Source organism: Aquarana catesbeiana, linkage group LG10 (assembly GCF_042186555.1).
Source record: "Aquarana catesbeiana isolate 2022-GZ linkage group LG10, ASM4218655v1, whole genome shotgun sequence".
Classification (NCBI taxonomy): domain Eukaryota; kingdom Metazoa; phylum Chordata; class Amphibia; order Anura; family Ranidae; genus Aquarana; species Aquarana catesbeiana.
Window position 1 is genome coordinate 43,074,159 of NC_133333.1, and position 19,780 is coordinate 43,093,938.

General features: G+C 43.6%; 2 protein-coding genes across 9 annotated transcripts in view; one reads left to right on the plus strand and one right to left on the minus strand.

The window, feature by feature from the left end:
* The window catches only part of LOC141110638 (cell adhesion molecule CEACAM6-like), a 455,239-nt gene that overhangs the window by 300,728 nt on the left and 134,731 nt on the right, over positions 1-19,780 (minus strand). The gene's annotated exons all lie outside the window — the stretch shown is intronic.
* LOC141110636 (cell adhesion molecule CEACAM7-like) overlaps positions 194-19,780 on the plus strand; it is a 170,715-nt gene continuing 151,128 nt past the window's right edge. The window contains exons 1-3 of one of the 8 annotated variants that reach the window (XM_073602095.1): positions 194-454; positions 1,003-1,356; positions 2,811-3,065. In XM_073602095.1, coding sequence (XP_073458196.1) covers positions 361-454; positions 1,003-1,356; positions 2,811-3,065 — 703 coding nt within the window. In that variant the 5' untranslated portion in view covers positions 194-360. Of the gene's footprint in view, positions 455-497; positions 700-737; positions 897-1,002; positions 1,357-2,810; positions 3,066-19,780 lie in introns of those variants that run through there. The other 7 variants (XM_073602096.1, XM_073602099.1, XM_073602098.1 and 4 more) reach the window with 7 other exon arrangements.

Genomic DNA, 19,780 nt, shown 5'->3' on the forward strand with positions numbered 1-19,780 from the left:
TAACATTTAAAAAAGGGCTATAAGTTGTCATTTTTTTAGGAAGATATCTTCCTGCGACTTCTGTCTACACACTTTGGCATATTGGTACTGCTGCCTCTGAAGAACATGAGAACCTTTAAATGGTGTGAGTAAGAACCCACCGTGTGCAGAGTAACAGCAGATTGTGAAATATTGCATTGCCTCCTTCATTGTACCTCCCACAGCTTGTACAGAGAGTCATCCTGGCACAGGTGAACACTGGAGACAAAGCACATACAATCTGAGATTTACAGATATAAGCTATCCCGAACTTCAAAAAAGGAGTCTAGCAAATCTAAAGTGTCACAGAGGATTGCCAGGAACAGAGATGCCCCGGTCAACATGAAAGAAATCTTTTGTTTATGTGTCCAAGTTTGTGAACCAATGAAAATGCTCACCAAGCAACATTCCTTTGACTCTAGTGTTATTGTGTCAGGTAAGTGCCAACTGAGAAAAAGCTACTAATGACAGATGATTTTATGGGCAGGTACATTCCAAATTGTATACCTAAAGATTGGTATCTGTGCTGCTGGGCATCACTTGGTTGCCCATATAACATTGATGAGTGGTTTAGGTGTCACTCATTATGCCTACCTGGCTGCTAGGTAAATCTCCCAGTCTTACTGGTTTGTGGATGGCATGCTGCTCACCCCCTATCAGGGCAACAGAGGAGGAGAAAAAGTGTGTGCTTGAGAGGGTGGGGAAGGAGATACACAATACAGAGGGAATGTTAAAGGAAGGGGGGAGTAATAGGAGGGCTATAGGTGAAAAAGAACAATTAAAGGGGTGGCTAGAGGCTAAGGAGAGTCACAGTACAGGGAATTACTATTTGGAAAATGAAATCATATGTGGGCAAATGGCTACAAATTGTTCACTGGGTAAATTCCCTAGTGGATCTTTGATAAATAGACCCTATGGATTGAAATGTTTATACATTTTAAACAAATGATCATTGATTTTCTTATATGTCACTTTCTCTTGCAGTTCTCCTCTGTGTGATGGTGGATATGTCCAGTGGAATGATGAGTATTCAGCTGATCCCTCAGTATCCGGTCATCGAAGGATCTGTCACCCTAAATGTTACTTGGATTACTAGGAGAGTTCAACATTTTATTTGGTACAAAGGACCGAACACAAACCCAAAATATCAAATCCTTAGACATATCACGAATAGTAGCACCCAAATAATTCCTGGACCTCTGTTCAAAAGCAAGATGGCATCTTTCTCCAATGGATCACTGCAGATCTCCAACCTAAATATAACTGATGAGGGAAACTACACAGTGAGGATACAAACAAATAATCAAAGTGATATCTCGGTGTACTTGAACATTTTTGGTGAGTATTACATCAGAAAATTGTCACAGATTTACCCTTTAAATGTACAATTTTCCACTTTGTTTGAAAGCAAGGGACAAAGTGTGTCAGGCAATTAATCTGGACAAGATTAGAGCCCCATTTACAAAACTTGAATTTATATATGGGCGGCACGGTGGTGTAGTGTATAGCACTTTCACCTAGTAGTAAAAAAGGGTCACTGGTTCGAATCCTGACCACACCACAACACTACCTGCCTGGAGTTTGCATGTTCTCCCTGTGCCTGTGTGGGTTTCCTCCAGGTACACTAGTTTCCTCCCACACTCCAAGGACATGCTGGTAGGTTAAATGGTTCCTGTCTAAATTGTCCCCAGTATGTGTGTGTATGAATGAGAGTTAGGGACCTTAGATTGTAAGCTCCTTAGGGGGAAGGACTGATGTGAATGTACAATGTATATGTAAAGAGCTGCGTAAATTGACAGCACTATATAAGTACCTGAAATAATAATTTATATCACCACTAAGGGTAAGCTTTATTTACACCATCTCCCCACAAAAAAAAATCACACTAGCTGGCTCATGTAGGCACTTTTGCTATGGGGACATTTTAGGTTGAGCTAGGAGCCAATCCAGTCATAAATCTCTCTTGCTTGTGACACCAAGACTATTAAGTAATGGGCAGATAGATAAAATATCTTCACAAATACAAGTGTTTGTTGTCTAAGTGGAATGATGCATGTCTTTGCACAGGTAAAGCAGTACAACTGAACAATTTCCAGCAATCAAAATTTAAATTATTCAGCATTAGTATGTTATTAAAATACTGAAGATTGGGGATAGCAACCTTTTCCACATTAGGTGTCATCATGCATTAAATGCTCAGTGTGCCAGCGCATCATAGCTATATACTATCTTTAAAAATTTTGCACTGATAGCTGTACTGTGAATGGCAAATTTAACACAATTATTTTTATTATATTGCCCAGAGAAAAAAATTCAAAATAAAAACCTACAAAGCCATTTACAACTCTTCCCCCAGCTACATCACCAATCTTGTCTCCAAATATCACCCAAACCGTCCTCTCTGCTCCTAAGACCTCCTGCCCTCTGACTCCCATCTCCAGGACTTCTCCCACCCTCTGGAACTCTACCTCAATCTGTCTGGCTATCTCCTACCCTGGCCAATTTTTAGGGGATCCCTGAAAACCCATCCCTTCAGGGAAACCTATCACGAATCCAACTAACGACTGAACTTTTAACTCTTCCTTCAGCTCATCCCCCATAATTATTACACAGTTGTACCACTTGCCCCACCCTTTTATATTGTAAGCTCTTACAAGTAGGACCCTCTTAATGCTCTTGTATTTTATTGTATTGTAACTGTACTGTCTCCCTTTAGAAAGTAACAAAACCTGCTTATATTTACTGTATTAGAATTACTATAATGTAACTATTTCTATTTTCTTCCTCTGCAGACATGGTTATTAAACCAACAATTACAGCCTCTACCCCCCTTCCAAAAGAAAATGATACCGTTACCCTCACCTGTACCTCTACTAATGCAGAGAGAATAGTATGGAGCAGGATCCCTTTTGCAGCCACCTTGTCCCCAAATAACAATACTATCTCCTTCCTGAGGATAAACCGTATGAATTCTGGGGACTATCAGTGTGAGGCTGAGAACCCTGTCAGTAAGAGGACCAGTGATCCCTACACACTGACCGTAGCTTGTAAGTAATGAATACAACGTTGTTGGTGTACAGTATATAGAAACAGAAATTGTACTAGTTCTCATTTTCAAAGGTCAGTTGCTATGTTGGTTACATAAGAGTCTACCACATAATTAATTTTGCTTAGATGGAAATAAAAGCATGCAAATTCCTTAGGGAACTGGTGATCAATTCACCATCTCAGTTTGGCAGTTAGCAGAAAGTGTTCTAATTCTTTGGGTTCTGTACCTAAAGGACGAGTTAGGTTGCTGGTTTTCCAGGCTGCTCAGGCAGGAAGGGGTTAAACCTTCCTTTGCTCTTTCACAAGCAATTTATGGGCTCTGTCCTCCACCTTATTCTGTAAATAAAAAGGGGGATGGCTCTGCTTGGAGGGCTTTTCTGCCGGCAGCCTGCATGGTAAGAATCAGGAGGCCAAGCAAGAAGATGTAGTCACCAGCAACACCTGGACTGCAGTAAAGAAAACTACTCACTGGCTAGCCTGGGTTTAGTTAGACAGGAGTGAACTGCTTTGTTGGACTGCATTTTCCGAGTTGTCCAGTGTAGCAATACCCCGTAGAAGCTGGTTAAGTTAGTTCAGTCCGTTACTCTGCCTCTGAACCCTAATAACAGCCCTTAGCCCCCTCTGGCACACCTGACAATAGTGTACTGTAAGTGCAATAACCAATGAGAGACACACACCAGGATAAAACACAGAAATTGTCTTTACTGCAATATTGCTGTGGAAGAATAAAAGACAGTAACAGTATAGTAAAGTAATTAACTGGAGAGCAATAACTGAGATTAAGAGCAATATAACTCCCAATCCTATATTCAAGCTGCTCTCAGGGGATTCCAAATCTGAGAATGTCCCTAAGAGCAGAGGCACACTTAGATATCAAATAAAGCACAATATGACACTTTAAATTAGATTGGTTACCTTTACTCAGGTTGGCTCTATGAGTCCAGGCAGGAGGAGAGGAGAGGAATGACCCCCTTTATGTCAGGCCTCTCTCCTCTGTCCTCTGACACCACAGGCCCAACTTTAAACACTTTATTCAAGTCAACAATTAATTAATTAACTTCCTAGATAAACTGTCCCACACACCCAATGCATATACAGAGCCCTGAATATGTGTGTGTGGATCCGTATGGCACTAGTAGCTTCAGTCCCTTTGAAGAAAAGATAAGATTTGGTGTCTTCAGCTAGCCACTTTCATTGGTGCACTTAAACTCCTGGACAGCAGGGCCAAACAACACAACTGGCTAAGATTATCAAGTGAAGCAAGCAAGATCTTTCTCAGCAAGGTGAGAGAACAATGATGTCTGTATACAGTGTCCCAGAAATGTATAGCCTTATCCTTTATCCCTGTGGCACTACCAGTGTCAGCAAGATGACTACAAGCAATGATGTCTGTATACAGTGTTCATTTAACTCCTTCTGTGGTGCAGTGCCCCTGTTTTCTGCAAATGGGCAAAAAGCCCCCTCACCCAATCCTGTGATCAAGGCCCAAATGAACGTCCTGGAACAGGCAGGTTCTCCTGGCGAACCGACTGGTCACCTCACACTGAACGCTTCACCGTCGGTGCAGGTGGGCCTGGATGTGCACCTGTGATCCCCTTCTCTCAGGCTGTATGTCTCAACTGGCAGTGGAGGCCCAAATCACGTAGCGAGATAACCTGAGAGACAGCATTCTCCTTCATGTCTGATCACTTTCCCCGCCTCATGCTGACTGAGAATCTCCTCAGGAAACTAAAATGGAGTCTTTACTTTCCTGCTCACAGAGAATGCTGGTCTTGGTAGTTCCTGTCACTATACAAGTCTATGGGGCCGCTCTGTGCTGGGACTTCATATTCCAGTAATTGCTCCTACAATTGGCTTTCCTCCTCCTGCCAATAGGGACACAGGGTAGGCTGCAGAATGAACAGCTCTGTGTGAGTCAGTGTGCAGAGGGAGGGGAAAATGAAACTCCTCATAGCTGCAGATACTCTGAACCCTGTCAGCTATTTATGTTAATGTAAGTCTTTGGCTGCAGCACCCGCTACATCAGTAAAGCCTGTTCAACGGTTTTATGCCTGGTCTGAAGTTATTCAAAGGGGTGCATGGAGGTAATGGGTGTATCTAATAGAACAGGGCCTGTAAAGCACATGTAGGGTGAAGAGTAAGGAATGGAAGGCCACCACAAAGGAGTTGGAATATAGTTGCTATGGGTAACCATTGACTGGCAGGAATGTAACAGCAGCCAGACAGCGAGGAGTGGTACCAGGCATGAGTAACAGGCCCTCTGGTAGTGAGGGGCTCCCTTCCTAGCATCCCGTTTACGTAAGCAACCGGGACTGAACCCGCCATCCAGGGACCTCATGGAACTAGCCGCATGATACGGGACAGCTGAAGCAGTTCATTAAAGTGGTTGTTAACCCACCAATTACATTTTTCATAATCCTCTCTGTTTATTACTGTAATGGCCCCCTGTGACTGTGCACTGATTGACCCGCCGCTTCACACCTCTCTCTTCCTGACACATGCAGTGGGTGGGGCCGAGGATCCTCTGCTGAGATGGAGAGGAGGAGAGAGGTGGCCCCGCCCGCTGCATGTGTCAGGAAGAGAGGAGAGAAGCGGCGTGTCAATCAGCGCTGATCAGCGCTCAATAAACAAGGTATATACAGCATTATTTTCAGAAAGCACAGTCACAGGGGGCCATTACAGTAATAAACAGAGTGGATTATAGTAAAAAAAACATACATTTGAGCAGCAGGACTGGAGGGGGCGGTGCGGACACAGAGCTGTCAGGCAGAGGAGGGAGCACACTGGAGACACAGAGCAGGCTGCGGCTGATGGAGGTACTACTGATGACTCCATTGTCAGATCTCTGTAGCCATGGTACAAGGGAGTCAGCACAGAGATGGGACGGTAGAAACTGGCAGGATCAGCCAGATATTACAGGTGATAGAGGGGGCCAAATGACACAGCACAAGCACTGTGCTGTATAACATGCTTTAAGGGAACAGGATCTTTATTTATATTTTTGGGTGCACGAATGAGGTCCACGCTTATTTCATGGTGGGACCCCATTCTGTCACTGGGAGTGAGGTGGCAGAGGACAGCTGAACTGGTGGAGCGGTGCACAGGCTCAGTTGTGTCCTCCACTAAGGCTTGATTCACACCTTTGCATTTTTAGTGCTTTTGGCATTTTGCAGATTTGCACTACAGAACATGTTCCATAGCAAACCATGTTAGACGGACCTTAGTGCAAATCTGCAAAATGCAAAAAGCACTAAAAACGCATAGGTGTGAATCAGACCTAAATGCTACATTCTGGGAGACAAGCTGTGCAGTCAATTGGGACAGAGTGTTACACAGAAGTGAGCAATTCTTCCCTTAATTCTGAGAAAGTACTCATTCAAAGAGTGACACGTATAAATAAGCCCTTATATATTTTGATACTGCAGCCTCCTGAAAGCCCTTTTTTTTTTGCAGCAGAATTTGCTTTATGAATAGAAATTCTGTGGTGCAACCATGAACCTAGTGTTAGATTTGTGGTGCAGACCCTTTCACGCCAATGGGGTGTGATTTATGCTGCGCCTATGAAGAACAGAATCCTGTCCACAGCATGTGTACAATTCCGTCTGCCTTTGCAGCTTGAGAGGCAGTCAGGGCAGCAAAAATGTGGCTCAATCACCATTTTTTTTTTTACTGCACTCTGCAAGTGTAAATGAGCTGGAAGTGTTCTTCATTTTATGTTTTAATGGTTAATAAAGGGTGCTCCATAATTGTTTCTCACCATTTTGCATCATATGTTCTTTGAGGGCACAGAGTACTCTAAAGACTAGTAAGCTGTTTAATACATTTTATTTTTTGCCTTTGGATGCACTTTAATGTAAGTCCAATTCTGGGACTGAAACAAAGTGTTCCTCTAACTATGGTAAATCTTTCTTTTTTTATTTCTCATTTTGGACAGATTTGGGGAACAATAACAATTTGTCAGATTATTTTTCTGTCTATTTCCTTGTTTGGTAGATTTTCTCAATTTTGTTCCCTATTGCAATATTGTCACTAGGATGGGAAGTGAGGGTAAATCTCTCTAACAGGGACACAATTGTTTTAAAAACACTTCCTCCTAATAGGATGAAGAAAAAACAGAACCTCAGTTACCTTTTCATTGCTGTCTGGCAGCTCAAAGCCCAACCCGTTAAGTAAAATATAGATAATTACATTGTGTGAAATAAAACTCATCTTTGTTTGCTTTATGTTTTGGATGCTCTGTTTGAGAAGGAAAGTTATATTAGACTTTGGCTACAGTAAGTTAAATCTAATGAAGAAAACTTCCTGTTTCTGAGGTCTGAAGAAAACAAAGCAGCCACAGTATACAGTATCTCACAAAAGTGAGTACACCTCTCACATTTTTGTAAATATTTTATTATATCTTTTCATGTGACAACACTGAAGAAATGACACTTTGCTACAATGTAAAGTAGTGAATGTACAGCTTGTATAACAGTGTAAATTTGCTGTCCCCTCAAAATAACTCAACACACAGCCATTAATGTCTAAACGGCTGGTAACAAGTGAGTAAACTTCTAAGTGAAAATGTCCAAATTGGGCCAAAGTGTCAATATTTTGTGTGGCCACCATTATTTTCCAGCACTGCCCTCTTTTTTTTTTTGGGAAAATAGTCTTTATTGAAATTAGGCATAAATTTATACAGCTCATTTGAGGTCTATGCATAGAGACATACAATATTATCACATGTGGTACGTTTACATACATCAGCGCCTTGCAAGGCTGGCATTGCATAACAAAGATACATCTATTGTTAATAGCTCTGTAAAGTTCTAACAGACTGAATTGGAACGTTTATTATATAGTTGTGCGTTTTGGTTATTAGGTGTTGATATTCTTGTTTTCACGCATTACTATACACATGTCTCCCCATCTCCCAGCCATCCGTCCCATATCCTTGAGTATTTGTGACTGTTTCCCCTGTGTTTGTAAATCAACTGCTTGTATGGGAGGGAATTGTTAACTTCCCTCTTCCAGCTTGTTATGGTGGGGGTTACGTTCTGCATCCAAGTCTTAGCAATCACTTTCCTGGCCAAAAACAGGACTTCAGATATAAATGTGGCTTGGTATTTATCAATATCCACGTCTGGAAGAAGGCCGAGTATGCACAGTTTTGGATCCAACACCACAGGGGAACCCATTTGGTCGTGTAAGAACTTAATCACTTGACTCCAGTATGTTTGAATAATAGTGCATTCCCAGATTAAGTGAAAGAAGCTACCCCTCTCTGCCTGGCAGTGAGGACATACTATGGGCCGTGTAGGTTGAAATTTCCTTATTATGTTAGGAGTAAGGTATGCTTGGTGAATAATGTATGTCTGTGTTAGCCTGTCAGACAATTTTGGAGATGTTACTTTAACATTTTCTAGAATTTCCTCCCAGTCTGATTCACTAACGGCTCCTATATCTCTTTCCCATCTTGTTTTGGCTTTTTGTATCACTTCTCTAATTCTGGGTAATCTTATGGAGTAGTAAAGGTTAGATATCAATTTTTGCGAATCGGCTCCCATTATTATATCCAGGATTTGGGGATATTCCAAGATGCTACTTTCGTTTCTGAATTGAGAACGTAAGGCATGTCGGAGTTGTAGGTATTTAAAGAATAATTGTTGCGGAATAGAGTATTCTTCCTTAAGAGTTTGAAACGCTTTGGGCCTAGTGCTTGCCATTACTTGGTGCAGGTATATAATTCCATATCTGGCCCACATAATAGGGTCTGGTATTTTTTTGAGTTCCGCAAGCTGGTCGTTAGCCCATAAAGGAGTGTGCGAGTGGATATTTCCTATTTTAAGTTTTTTCTGGGCTAGTCCCCATATTCGTTGATGATGTTTGAGTAACCCGTCATTAAATTGTGGACCTTTCCTATGAACCTGACCCCCTCGTAGTATAATTTGAAGTGGGGTAAATAAGGGACTGTCTTGGCTACTAGATACTAGTGTACTATATGGTTGTCTTTCATTATTATGGTAGTGGTGCATATGTGACAGTTGTGCCGCTATGTAGTATTCCTGCAGATCTGGCAGAGATGTTCCCCCCATATCGGTAGGGTTTTTAAGGACATTCCAAGCTACCTTATGTCTTTGATGTCCCCAGACAAAGGTGTTCAAAATAGATTCCATTTTTTTGAAAATCCCTATGGGGATATATAGTGGGGCATGCCATACCATGTAGAGGATCTTAGGTAAGATAATCATTTTTATGATATTTATCCTCCCCATTACTCCCAGTGGTAGTTTGGACCATGCTTGCGTTTTGGTTTTTATCATGTTAAACAATGGCTCTATGTTATTGGCTGTATATTCGCGTAAGTCTCTTGTAACCAGTACCCCTAGATATTTAATAGTGTTTACTCTGACTAATGGTAGTTCTGGGAGTATATTATTTGGGGTAAATTGGTCTATAGGGAGTATCTGTGATTTTTCCCAATTTATCCGTAGGCCTGAGAATTTCCCCATTTTGTCTATTGTGTCTAGAGCTGCTTGAAGTGATGGGCCCTGATCCGCTAGATAGAGTATCGTGTCATCAGCATAAAGTCCGATCTTCTCTATATAGTCGCCTATTCTGAGACCCACTATGTCCATGTCAGCTCTTATAGCTATGGCCAATGGTTCCGCTGCCAGGGCATATAGCAGTGGAGAGAGGGGACACCCCTGGCGTGTACCCCTTTCTAGGGGGAATTGCTCTGACATACAACCATTAACGAAAACCCGTGCTTTTGGTGACTGGTAGAGTATTTGTACCCACTGTATAAAATTGGGACCGAATCCATATTCTTGTAGACATTCCCATAGAAAAGGCCATTCCACTGAGTCAAAGGCCTTTGCTGTGTCTAGGGCCACCACTACTCTGGTACCTCGATTGTCGTGTTGTGCTTGAATATTTAGAAAAAGTCTTCTTATATTCATGGCCGTATTTTTCCCGGGCATAAAGCCGGTTTGGTCTGGGTGAATTAAAGAAAGAATGACTTTGTTTAGGCGGGATGCTAGAATTTTGGCCAGTATCTTAATATCCACTTGAAGTAGTGAGATTGGGCGGTAGGACTCGGGGTATCTGGGGTCTTTTCCTGGTTTAGGTAAAACTATTATCTGTGCTTCCTGCATTGATGGAGGGAGTGTTTTATGTTCAAATATTTGTTGGTATAGTTTTTGCAATTTCGGGACTAGTATTTCAGGGAATGCAGTGTAGAATTCTAGTGGCAGGCCATCTAGTCCGGGGGCCTTAGATTTAGCTAGTTGGGACAGTGCTTCAGATATATCTTCTTGGCTAATGGGGGCGTCTAGTTGCTTAGCCTGTTCTAATGTGAGTCTAGGGAATTGAATTCTGTGTAGGTGATTTTTAATTTCTTGTGCGGAGTATATTGTCTGAGTTTTATATAAATTCCTGTAGAAGTTTAGGAATATGTCTGCTACTTGGTGTGGGTCTGTCACCTCGTCTCCCTGTGGGGTAGCTAGGGTCACCACTACTGGGGGTTTTTCATTTAAATGTGCTAAATATGCCAGTAATTTACCTGCTCGCTCCCCGTGTTCAAAGATTTTTTGTTTTTTGAAAAAGACCTGTTGCTTAGCTTTCTCTATGTGCATTTGGGTTATTACTCTGGATTGCATTTGTACTTTATGGAGATTATCTGTATTGGGTTCTTGTGCGTATACCTGTTCCAGTTCCTGTAGTTTGTCAGTGGTCAACTGTAATAGCAGTTTTGAGGAATTTTTAAATCTGTTTATTCTTAATGATAATAGTCTACTGGCTTGATTTTTAAAGTTGTCCCATGCTGCAGTATTTGAATCTGTGGTTATTAAGTTGTTTAGCATATACTGTAGTTCTTGCCCTATGCTCTCGAGATCTGGCAGGACCGATAACCAGAATGGATTCAGCCTCCACCCAGAAGCGGGCATCGCTTTTAATAGAGATGCTGTTATCCAACAGGGTGAGTGGTCTGATAGAGCTCGTGGAGCCATACCCGACCCTGTAATTTTGGGTAGCAGTGCATTTGAGGCCATTATAAAATCAATCCTGGACATCGTGTCGCAGCTCACCGAGTGACATGTGTATGCTTTTTTAGTCGGGTTTTGCCATCGCCATACGTCTGTTAACGCAAATTCTGTGAAAAGTCTGCAGAGTCTGGTTTGGTGCGGCACAGTCCTGGACGCATCTCCCAGGTCTGGTCTGTCCAAATTTGGATTCATGGTTTGGTTAAAGTCACCCATTCAAATAGCTGGAACTGATGGGTTCTGTGCCATGAATGCCAATCCCTTCAATACTACCTCAATCGAAAAAGGGGGGGGGGATATAACATGCCAGAATCAATAGGGAGTTGCCTCCTATGGTGGCGTGTAGGAAGATATATCTTCCCACTCTATCTGATTCTAGTGCGATTAGTTCAAAGGGCACTCTTTTGGCTACTAATATCGATACCCCCCTTGATTGATTGGTATGCGTACTGTGGTATAACCATCCTATCCATGTTTTTTTTAGGGCTACCTGCATCTGGCCTGTGATATGCGTTTCTGTTAACGCTATAATATCTGCTTTTTGTGATTTTAGAAATGTTAGTGCTGCGGTTCGCTTAACCCTATTCCGCATTCCGTGGACGTTCCATGTTAAAAACTTTACACTGGCCATGTTAGTTTCTGGATGTAATTAGTGTATCTGCCTTTTTGTAAGATCTCATAATAGTAATACCCCCTCAGTCTGCCTTTTCCACAGTACCAGTCTGCTAATGCATATTTATTGTTGAGTGTGTATTGCCTATTCAGCCACTTTAAGGTCATAACAATTCTTATATTCCCAAAGTAAAACATATAACATATCCTTTTAACTGTTCCCTTCCCTCCCAGCTGCACATCTCCCCAACCTGATGTGAGCATATATACCCAAACTGTCAGCATATAACATATCATCCAGCGGTTACCTTCCACTGGAGGCACATTTCTTAAAAGCAATAGATGAGTTTTTCTTTTATGCTGATCCAACTTTGCTAAAGGGGCGACTGTTCCCCTGTCGAACGTGGAGCATTGATAATCAGGACTACCACACATTGCAGTTATTGAGTTCCTCTTGCCCTTTTCTCCCTCTTTGCATCAGGTTAATTTATGTCCCTTGTTCCAGGATACTATAGTAGAGTTCATCCCTGTTCTTTAGAGGTCTTGCAAAGCAGATCACTATAAACTGTCCCCACTCTTCTCAAACTGTAAAGGCGCAACCGGTAACCTGCGCAACCCTATTTTATGATCCCCCAAGCTCCATATCAACGTTATACATGAGCTAGCGTTCTTGTTCCCATCCGTCCCACCCGCACACAAGCTGTGTATGCCCCCATTCTTCATATCCCTCATCTGGATTCTGGTTCCCCTCCAAAAAGATCTCGCGACCCTAGTATTGAAGAATTTTGTTCAAAGTCAGAAAGTACTCACTGTTGTTATGTGATCTTAGACAGATTAAGCAGGTCTATTTCTGCGATCCAGCCATGCTGTCGCTGCCGCCGGGTCGTCGAAGAACTGTATTCTTCCGTCCTCTTCCACCCGTAGCCTAGCAGGAAACAACATGGCATATCTAAGATGGAGGGTCCTCAGTCGGCGCTTCACCTCCTGATATTGTGCTCTTCTCCTTTGCACTTCGCTAGAAAAATCCGGGAATACTGCAATCTGACTGTTCCCGATCTGTATATTTCCTCTTTCCCGGGTGAGTTTGAGGATTTTGTCTCTGTCCCGAAAATTTAGAAATTTGGCGATGAATGTGCGGGACGGCGCTCCGGGTGGTGGTGGCCGCGCGGGGATGCGGTGCGCTCTCTCCACCGCAAACATTGCTGAAAAGGCTTCCCGGCCGTATGTTTTGATCAGGAGTGTTTCTAGGTAAGTTGCTGGGTCTGCGCCTTCCTCTTTCTCTGGCAGTCCTATGAATCGGAGGTTGCAACGCCTGAGGCGGTTTTCCATGTCATCTTGATGGGCATGAAGTTGTTGTATCTGTCTCTGCATCTCCTCTGTAGTATGTCTCATGGGGTGTAAGGCATCTTCCGCGTTGCTGATCCTGGTTTCAGCCTCTGTGACCCTGTCTTTCAGTTTTGAGAAGTCCTGTCTTATCAGGGATATATCAATTTTCACTTCGTCTATCTTTGCAGTCAAGGTACCTTGTAGGGCGGCTATAGCATCCAGAACTTTGGCGGTATCTGACGCCTGAGGAGCGGGGTCCGCGCATGCGCCGGCTCCATTTTCTTGTTGCATGTCTTTGTCCTGGCGGCGATATTGAGCGAGCTTGTCTGCCGTCCCAGTGTTCCGTCTCGGTGGGGACATAGTCTGCTTCTATCCCGGGATAAGAGGGGAAGCCCGTGGGGTGGAATACTCCTGTGAAGCGCTCCACAGGATCTCTTTTTTAGGGTTTTGTGTGCAGGGTCTCACTTTAACACATGCCAGGTCTCCCCCCAGGTGCTGCACCCCTTGAGGATATCCTGGGGTCCAGGTTCGTGTGGATCAGTCTCTTTGGGGGAACCAGGCAGGCCAGGAGGACTAGTGGGGCCGTTTCTGGGTGTAGCAATATGGCCGCCGCTCTCAGGACCAGGCCAGAGCCGCGGGCCGCTCCACAGGCTGGTACAGGGCACAGAGGCTCAGCGTCAGGGGCCACAGGCAGTCCGGGGGTCGATGCATGCAGGGGTCAGCCTCGGGGGGTCTTAGCACGTCCGTGGGATGGATCGGAGCCGCCGCCAGGTGGAGCAAAATGGCCGCCGCTCCAGGCACTAGGCCGAAGCCGGGGACTTTCCTAGTTTTCAGGCCCCAGAACGGAGCGCTCCGGTTTTCGCAGCCTCGGGCAGCGTTCCAGGCAATCTAGCCGCACCAAAAGCTTTGCTGGCACCAGGGTAACTCTGTTGGGGTGTGTTTTCTGGTAGGATTATCAGGATAAAGGCAGGATGGCTGTTGTAGGAGTTTGGGCAGAGGAGCTCTCTTTGCAGACGTCCTACTCCATAGCTCTTCAGGCCACGCCCCCCCAGCACTGCCCTCTTGGGCATGGAGTTCACCAGAGCTCCACAGGTTGCCACTGGAGTTCTCTTCCACTCCTCCATGACAACATCACGGAGCTGGTGGATGTTAGAGACCTTGCGCTCCTCCAGCTTCCGTTTGAGGATGCCCCACAGATGCTAAATATGGTTTAGGTCTGGAGTCATGCGTGGCCAGTCCATCACCTTTACCTTCAGCTTCTTTAGCAAGGCAGTGGTTGTCTTGGAGGTGTGTTTGTGGTTGTTATCACGTTGGGATATTGCCCTGTGGCCCAGTCTCCGAAGGGAGGGGATCATGCTCTGCTTTAGCATGTCATAGTACATGTTGGCATTCATGGTTCCCTCAATGAACTGTAGCTCCCCAGTGTCAGCATTCGTGCAGCCCCAGACCATGACACTCCCACCACCATGCTTGACTGTAGGCAAGACACACTTGTCTTTGTACTCCTCCCCTGGTTTCCGCCACACACGCTTGACACAAATCTGAACCAAATAAGTTTTTCTTGATCTCATCAGACCACAGGACATGGTTCCAGTAATCCATGTCCTTAGACTGTTTGTCTTCAGCAACCTTGAATTTATTTTTTTTTTAATATATTAACTTGCGCTGAAATTGAAAATTAAATTTGTGATTGCAGCTGCTGTACACAAAGTGCTAACACTTGACAAACAGAAAAAAATTGAAATTACAGCGCTCACAATGACATATTCAAATCAAATTAACAAGTGAGAAAAACATGTGTGCAGATTGTGCTCCAATCAATAAAGTGCAGTGGTGCTTCAAACTTCAAGGTGCATCTCACACCCCTCCTGTGTCCCCACTCACTAAAAGAAATGGACCCCTGGCCTTTCAGTCCAGGGATCAATCAGGCTAGAACGTTGGCCATCAATGGCTTATTCACAGAAGGATCCACTGAGACTCTTCCCCAATCATGATGTTCATAGGTGGATATTGACACCAAAGAATGAAAGAAAAAGGCTGATAGTGAAGTACAGTAAGATACACTTTATTTGTGCAAACGTGGATATGTACTTACAGATTGGAAAATTAAATATTGCATGAGATATTGCAGTGGTAAAAACAAGGAAACGCCGCATCCAGCGTGCGTTCCACAGAAAACGGAAGTGACATAGTTTGGACTCGAACACCGGAAATTACGTCAACATGTTTCGCCCTCCCACAAGGTGTCATCAAGGACCTTGGAGCCTCTCCAATCCTATGGAACTCCTTACCCCAACTTGTCCGATTATCTCCTACTCTGTTAGCTTTTAGATGATCCCTGAAAACCCTCCTTTTTAAAGAAACCTATCCTACCCACGCCTAACAACTGTACTTTCATTTTCACCATTAGTTCATCCCCCACACTTATTACCTTTTGTTTCACTTGACCCTCCCTTCTAGATTGTAAGCTTTAACGAGCAGGGCCCTCTGATCCCTCCTGTATTGAATTGTATTGTAACTGTACTGTCTGTCCTCATGTTGTAAAGCGCTGTGCAAACTGTTGGAGCTATATAAATCCTGTATAATACTAATAATAATCTATATGAGCTTGTTGGACATTCCATTCTAAAACGAAATTATTGAGCACAGCTGTTTCCAATGAACAGTACAGTTCATGCTACAGCATACAAAGACATTATAGACAACAATGTCCTTCTGATCTGAGGAAACCTTTTAGGGAAGGTCCTTTTTTGCTTCTAGTATGCCTGTGCATAAAGCCAGCTCCATAAAGACATGAAAACCTATTGCCCGTGGAAATGACAGGGAACCTGTACCAGTGCAGGTAGCTTCAGTTTATATAGTGTGCTAACACTACCACAAAAAAATAATCTAATGTAAAGCCAAGCTTACCCTATATGAAATATACCATAAATCAAAAATGTGCAAAGCAATAAGTCAAACAAACCAAATACAATAAATAAAAAGTCTGTGTAAAAAACTTAGATTGTGCAATAAATCAATGTCTTTCAAAGTGCCAGTGCATAAAAAATGTCAGTGATTCAAAGAGTTATTTTTTCTTTGATAAAGTGTCACACTCTTCACCACCAGCATTCCACTGTGTGCAAATAGTGCCCTTGCCCCGATGGAACCATACTCACCAAATGGAGATGAGCACCCTAGCTAGGTCTATAAGGCTTGTTCTACAGCTCTACTCTGTGTGGCAATCTCCTTCTAGTTTCAGCTTTTATGGTATAGATCCATAACACTGCTCACATGCAGGGGAGGATTCAAACAGAGGAAATTCATAGCCCATACCATTTATTAAAATCCGCAGTAAAAATAAGTTTTGGAACAACCACAATCTCTGGTGCCCCTCCTGGCACCTCGGAATCCTCTGCCGAGTAATGTTATAACCCGCCACCGCTCAAAATGTGGGAGCCGTCGTGTGTTCCAGTCTGCGGAAGTGGCTTCCAAATCAAGTGGGTAACCCGCCTCCATGTGTGTGTTTTTCGTCACTCCCAGGACATCATCGGGTTTATTTGACTTATTAGTTTGCACATTTATGTTTTTTTGGTATATTTCATATAGGGTAAGCTCGGCTTTACATAAGATTTTTTTTGTTGTGGTAATATTGTCCATGGGATTTTTTTGGAAGTAGTCAAATACACAAATATAAAATGTAAAATAAAAACATAGGTATCGCCCCTTTGGGACTTTATATGAGGTGTGCACAACTGGCCGATGAAATTGACAAATATAAATACAATAAAAACATTTATTGCAGAAATGATCACACATGAAAGCATAGTACATGAGTATACATAACATCTAATACAACCAACGCGTTTCACGAGATGTGACTCGCTCTTCAGGGGTGGATGCATGTAGGATATATCTGAAAATGAATGACCAAGAAGGTAATGTAACACATAAATAAATAATGGACCAATGGTAAGAGGGGCCTTACAGAGAAAGAAAAGACCCCATGCTCACCACATGGCAAGGATTAGGTTCACCGAGGATGGTAGCAATATATGCTTGGGAAAGGAGCTGAAGGTATAGAGCCAACCAAAAAACCCTGACCAAGGAATAATTGGAAGGCGGACATGGCATGGGTAGAAATGAGTGACCTTGGATGTCCTAGATAATCTGTTCGGGTATCAACTATAATATAATATGTATATAATCAAACATTGCTAAATTGGCAACATAGTCATAAAGTGTATAATGGAATGCATGAATGCATGTATAAACCAACCTTTTGCGATGGTAGGAAGGATAGTAAGTCCAAGGAGGAATGTGTGCAAAAACTGCAGATATGTGAAAAGGGATGTCAGAAAAGGCAATCCCTAAAAGGAAAAGGGAAAATCTGAGAAAGTGTGAATTAGGGTTGTCCCGATACCACTTTTTTAGGACCGAGTACAAGTACCGATACTTTTTTTCAAGTACTCGCCGATACCGATACTTTTTTTTTAATGTCACGTGACAGTGGTTTTTTTTTGTTTTTTTTTAACAGTGCTTTCTTTTTTTTTTGGGGGGGGGGGGGGGTGAACGGTGTATGTGTGTGTGTTTTTTTTTTTTTTTTTTTATTTTACAATTTTTATTTTTTACAAGAATATTTTTTTTTATTCTTCATTGCAATATGTGTTTTTTTTTGTTTTTTTGTTTTTTAATCAGCCCTGTTGGGGGGCTTTGGTGAGATATCAGGGGTCTTAACAGACCTCTGATATCTCCCCCTTGAGACAGAGAAAGAGACCAAGGATAGAGATTCCCCAGTCTCTTTCTCTGCAGCCTCAGCTGCACTGAGAATGAATGGAGAGAAGACAGCGGCTCCTCTCCATTCATAAACTGAGACATCATAATCACAGGAGATTACAATGTTTCAGTTATGTGAATGGACAGAGTCAGCTGACTCTGTCCATTCACAAAGGAAGGAAGAGGAGGACGGCGGAACGGAGGGGGACAGAGGGGGCAGTGGAGGGGGACAGAAAAGGAGAGAGGAACGGAGGGGACAGCGGAGAGGCACAGAGGAACGGAGGGGGCATGGAGGAGGATGCAGTGACAGTAAGAGGTGAGCGATCACCGCTGTATGTCACTAAGCAGCTGAAAGCCAGCGGGGGGAGAATCTTGTAACTCCCTCACGCGCCGATCACAGCTGTCTTCTAGGTATCGGCGGAAGCATCGGGAGCATTTGCCCGTGTACAAGTACTTGGGCAAATGCTCGGTATCGGTGCCGATACCGATACTAGTATCGGTATCGGGACAACCCTAGTGTGAATATAAAAAACATAACCAGGCACAGAGGAGTGCTCCTTGTGAAGGATGAAAGATATATGTACCTATGTAGGGTCAGTAGCTCGCAGCAGCAGAATGAGCTGCCCCATGTGAAGTGAGAGAGTGAAATGCTCTCCCATTTATAACCCACAACCCCATAACCCCCCCTCTGTGCAAACTTGAGGAGTTAGAGATTTGGGGCATAGGGACTAGGGATGAGCTTCGAGTTCGAGTCGAACTCATGTTCTACTCGAACATTGGCTGTTCGCAAGTTCGCCGAACAGCGAACAATTTGGGGTGTTCGCGGCAAATTCGAATGCCGCGGAACACCCTTTAAAAGTCTATGGGAGAAATCAAAAGTGCTAATTTTAAAGGCTTATATGCAAGTTATTGTCATAAAAAGTGTTTGGGGACCCGGGTCCTGCCCCAGGGGACATGGATCAATGCAAAAAAAAGTTTTAAAAACGGACGTTTTTTCAGGAGCAGTGATTTTAATAATGCTTAAAGTCAAACAATAAAAGTGTAATATCCCTTTAAATTTCGTACCTGGGGGGTGTCTATAGTATGCCTGTAAAGGGGCGCATGTTTCCTGTGTTTAGAACAGTCTGACAGCAAAATGACATTTGGAAGGAAAAAACTCATTTAAAACTACCCGCGGCTATTGCATTGCCGACAATACACATAGAAGTTCATTGATAAAAACGGCATGGGAATTCCCCACAGGGCAACCCCGAACCAAAATAAAAAAAAAAAAAATGATGTGGGGGTCCCCCTAAATTCCATACAAGGCCCTTCGGGTCTGGTATGGATATTAAGGGGAACCCCAGCCAAAATTAAAAAAAAAAATTGACGTGGGGTTCCCCCTAAATTCCATACCAGACCCTTCAGGTCTGGTATGGATTTTAAGGGGAACCCCGCGCCAAAAAAAAAAAAAAAAACGGCGTGGGGTCCCCCTAAAAATCCATACCAGACCCTTATCCGAGCACGCAACCTGGCAGGCCGCAGGAAAAGAGGGGGGGACGAGAGTGCGGCCCCCCCCCCCTCCTGAACCGTACCAGGCCACATGCCCTCAACATTGGGAGGGTGCTTTGGGGTAGCCCCCCAAAGCACCTTGTCCACATGTTGATGAAGACAAGGGCCTCATCCCCACAACCGTGGCCGGTGGTTGTGGGGGTCTGCGGGCGGGGGGCTTATCGGAATCTGGAAGCCCCCTTTACCAAGGGGACCCCCAGATCCCGGCCCCCCCCCTGTGTGAAATGGTAAGGGGTTACTTACCCCTACCATTTCACTAAAAAACTGTCAAAAATGTTAAAAATGACAAGAGACAGTTTTTGACAATTCCTTTATTTAAATGCTTCTTCTTTCTTCCTTCATCTTCTTCTGGTTCTTCTGGCTCTTCTGGTTCTTCCTCCGGCGTTCTCGTCCAGCATCTCCTCCGCGGCGTCTTCTATCTTCTTCTCCTCGGGCCGCTCCGCACC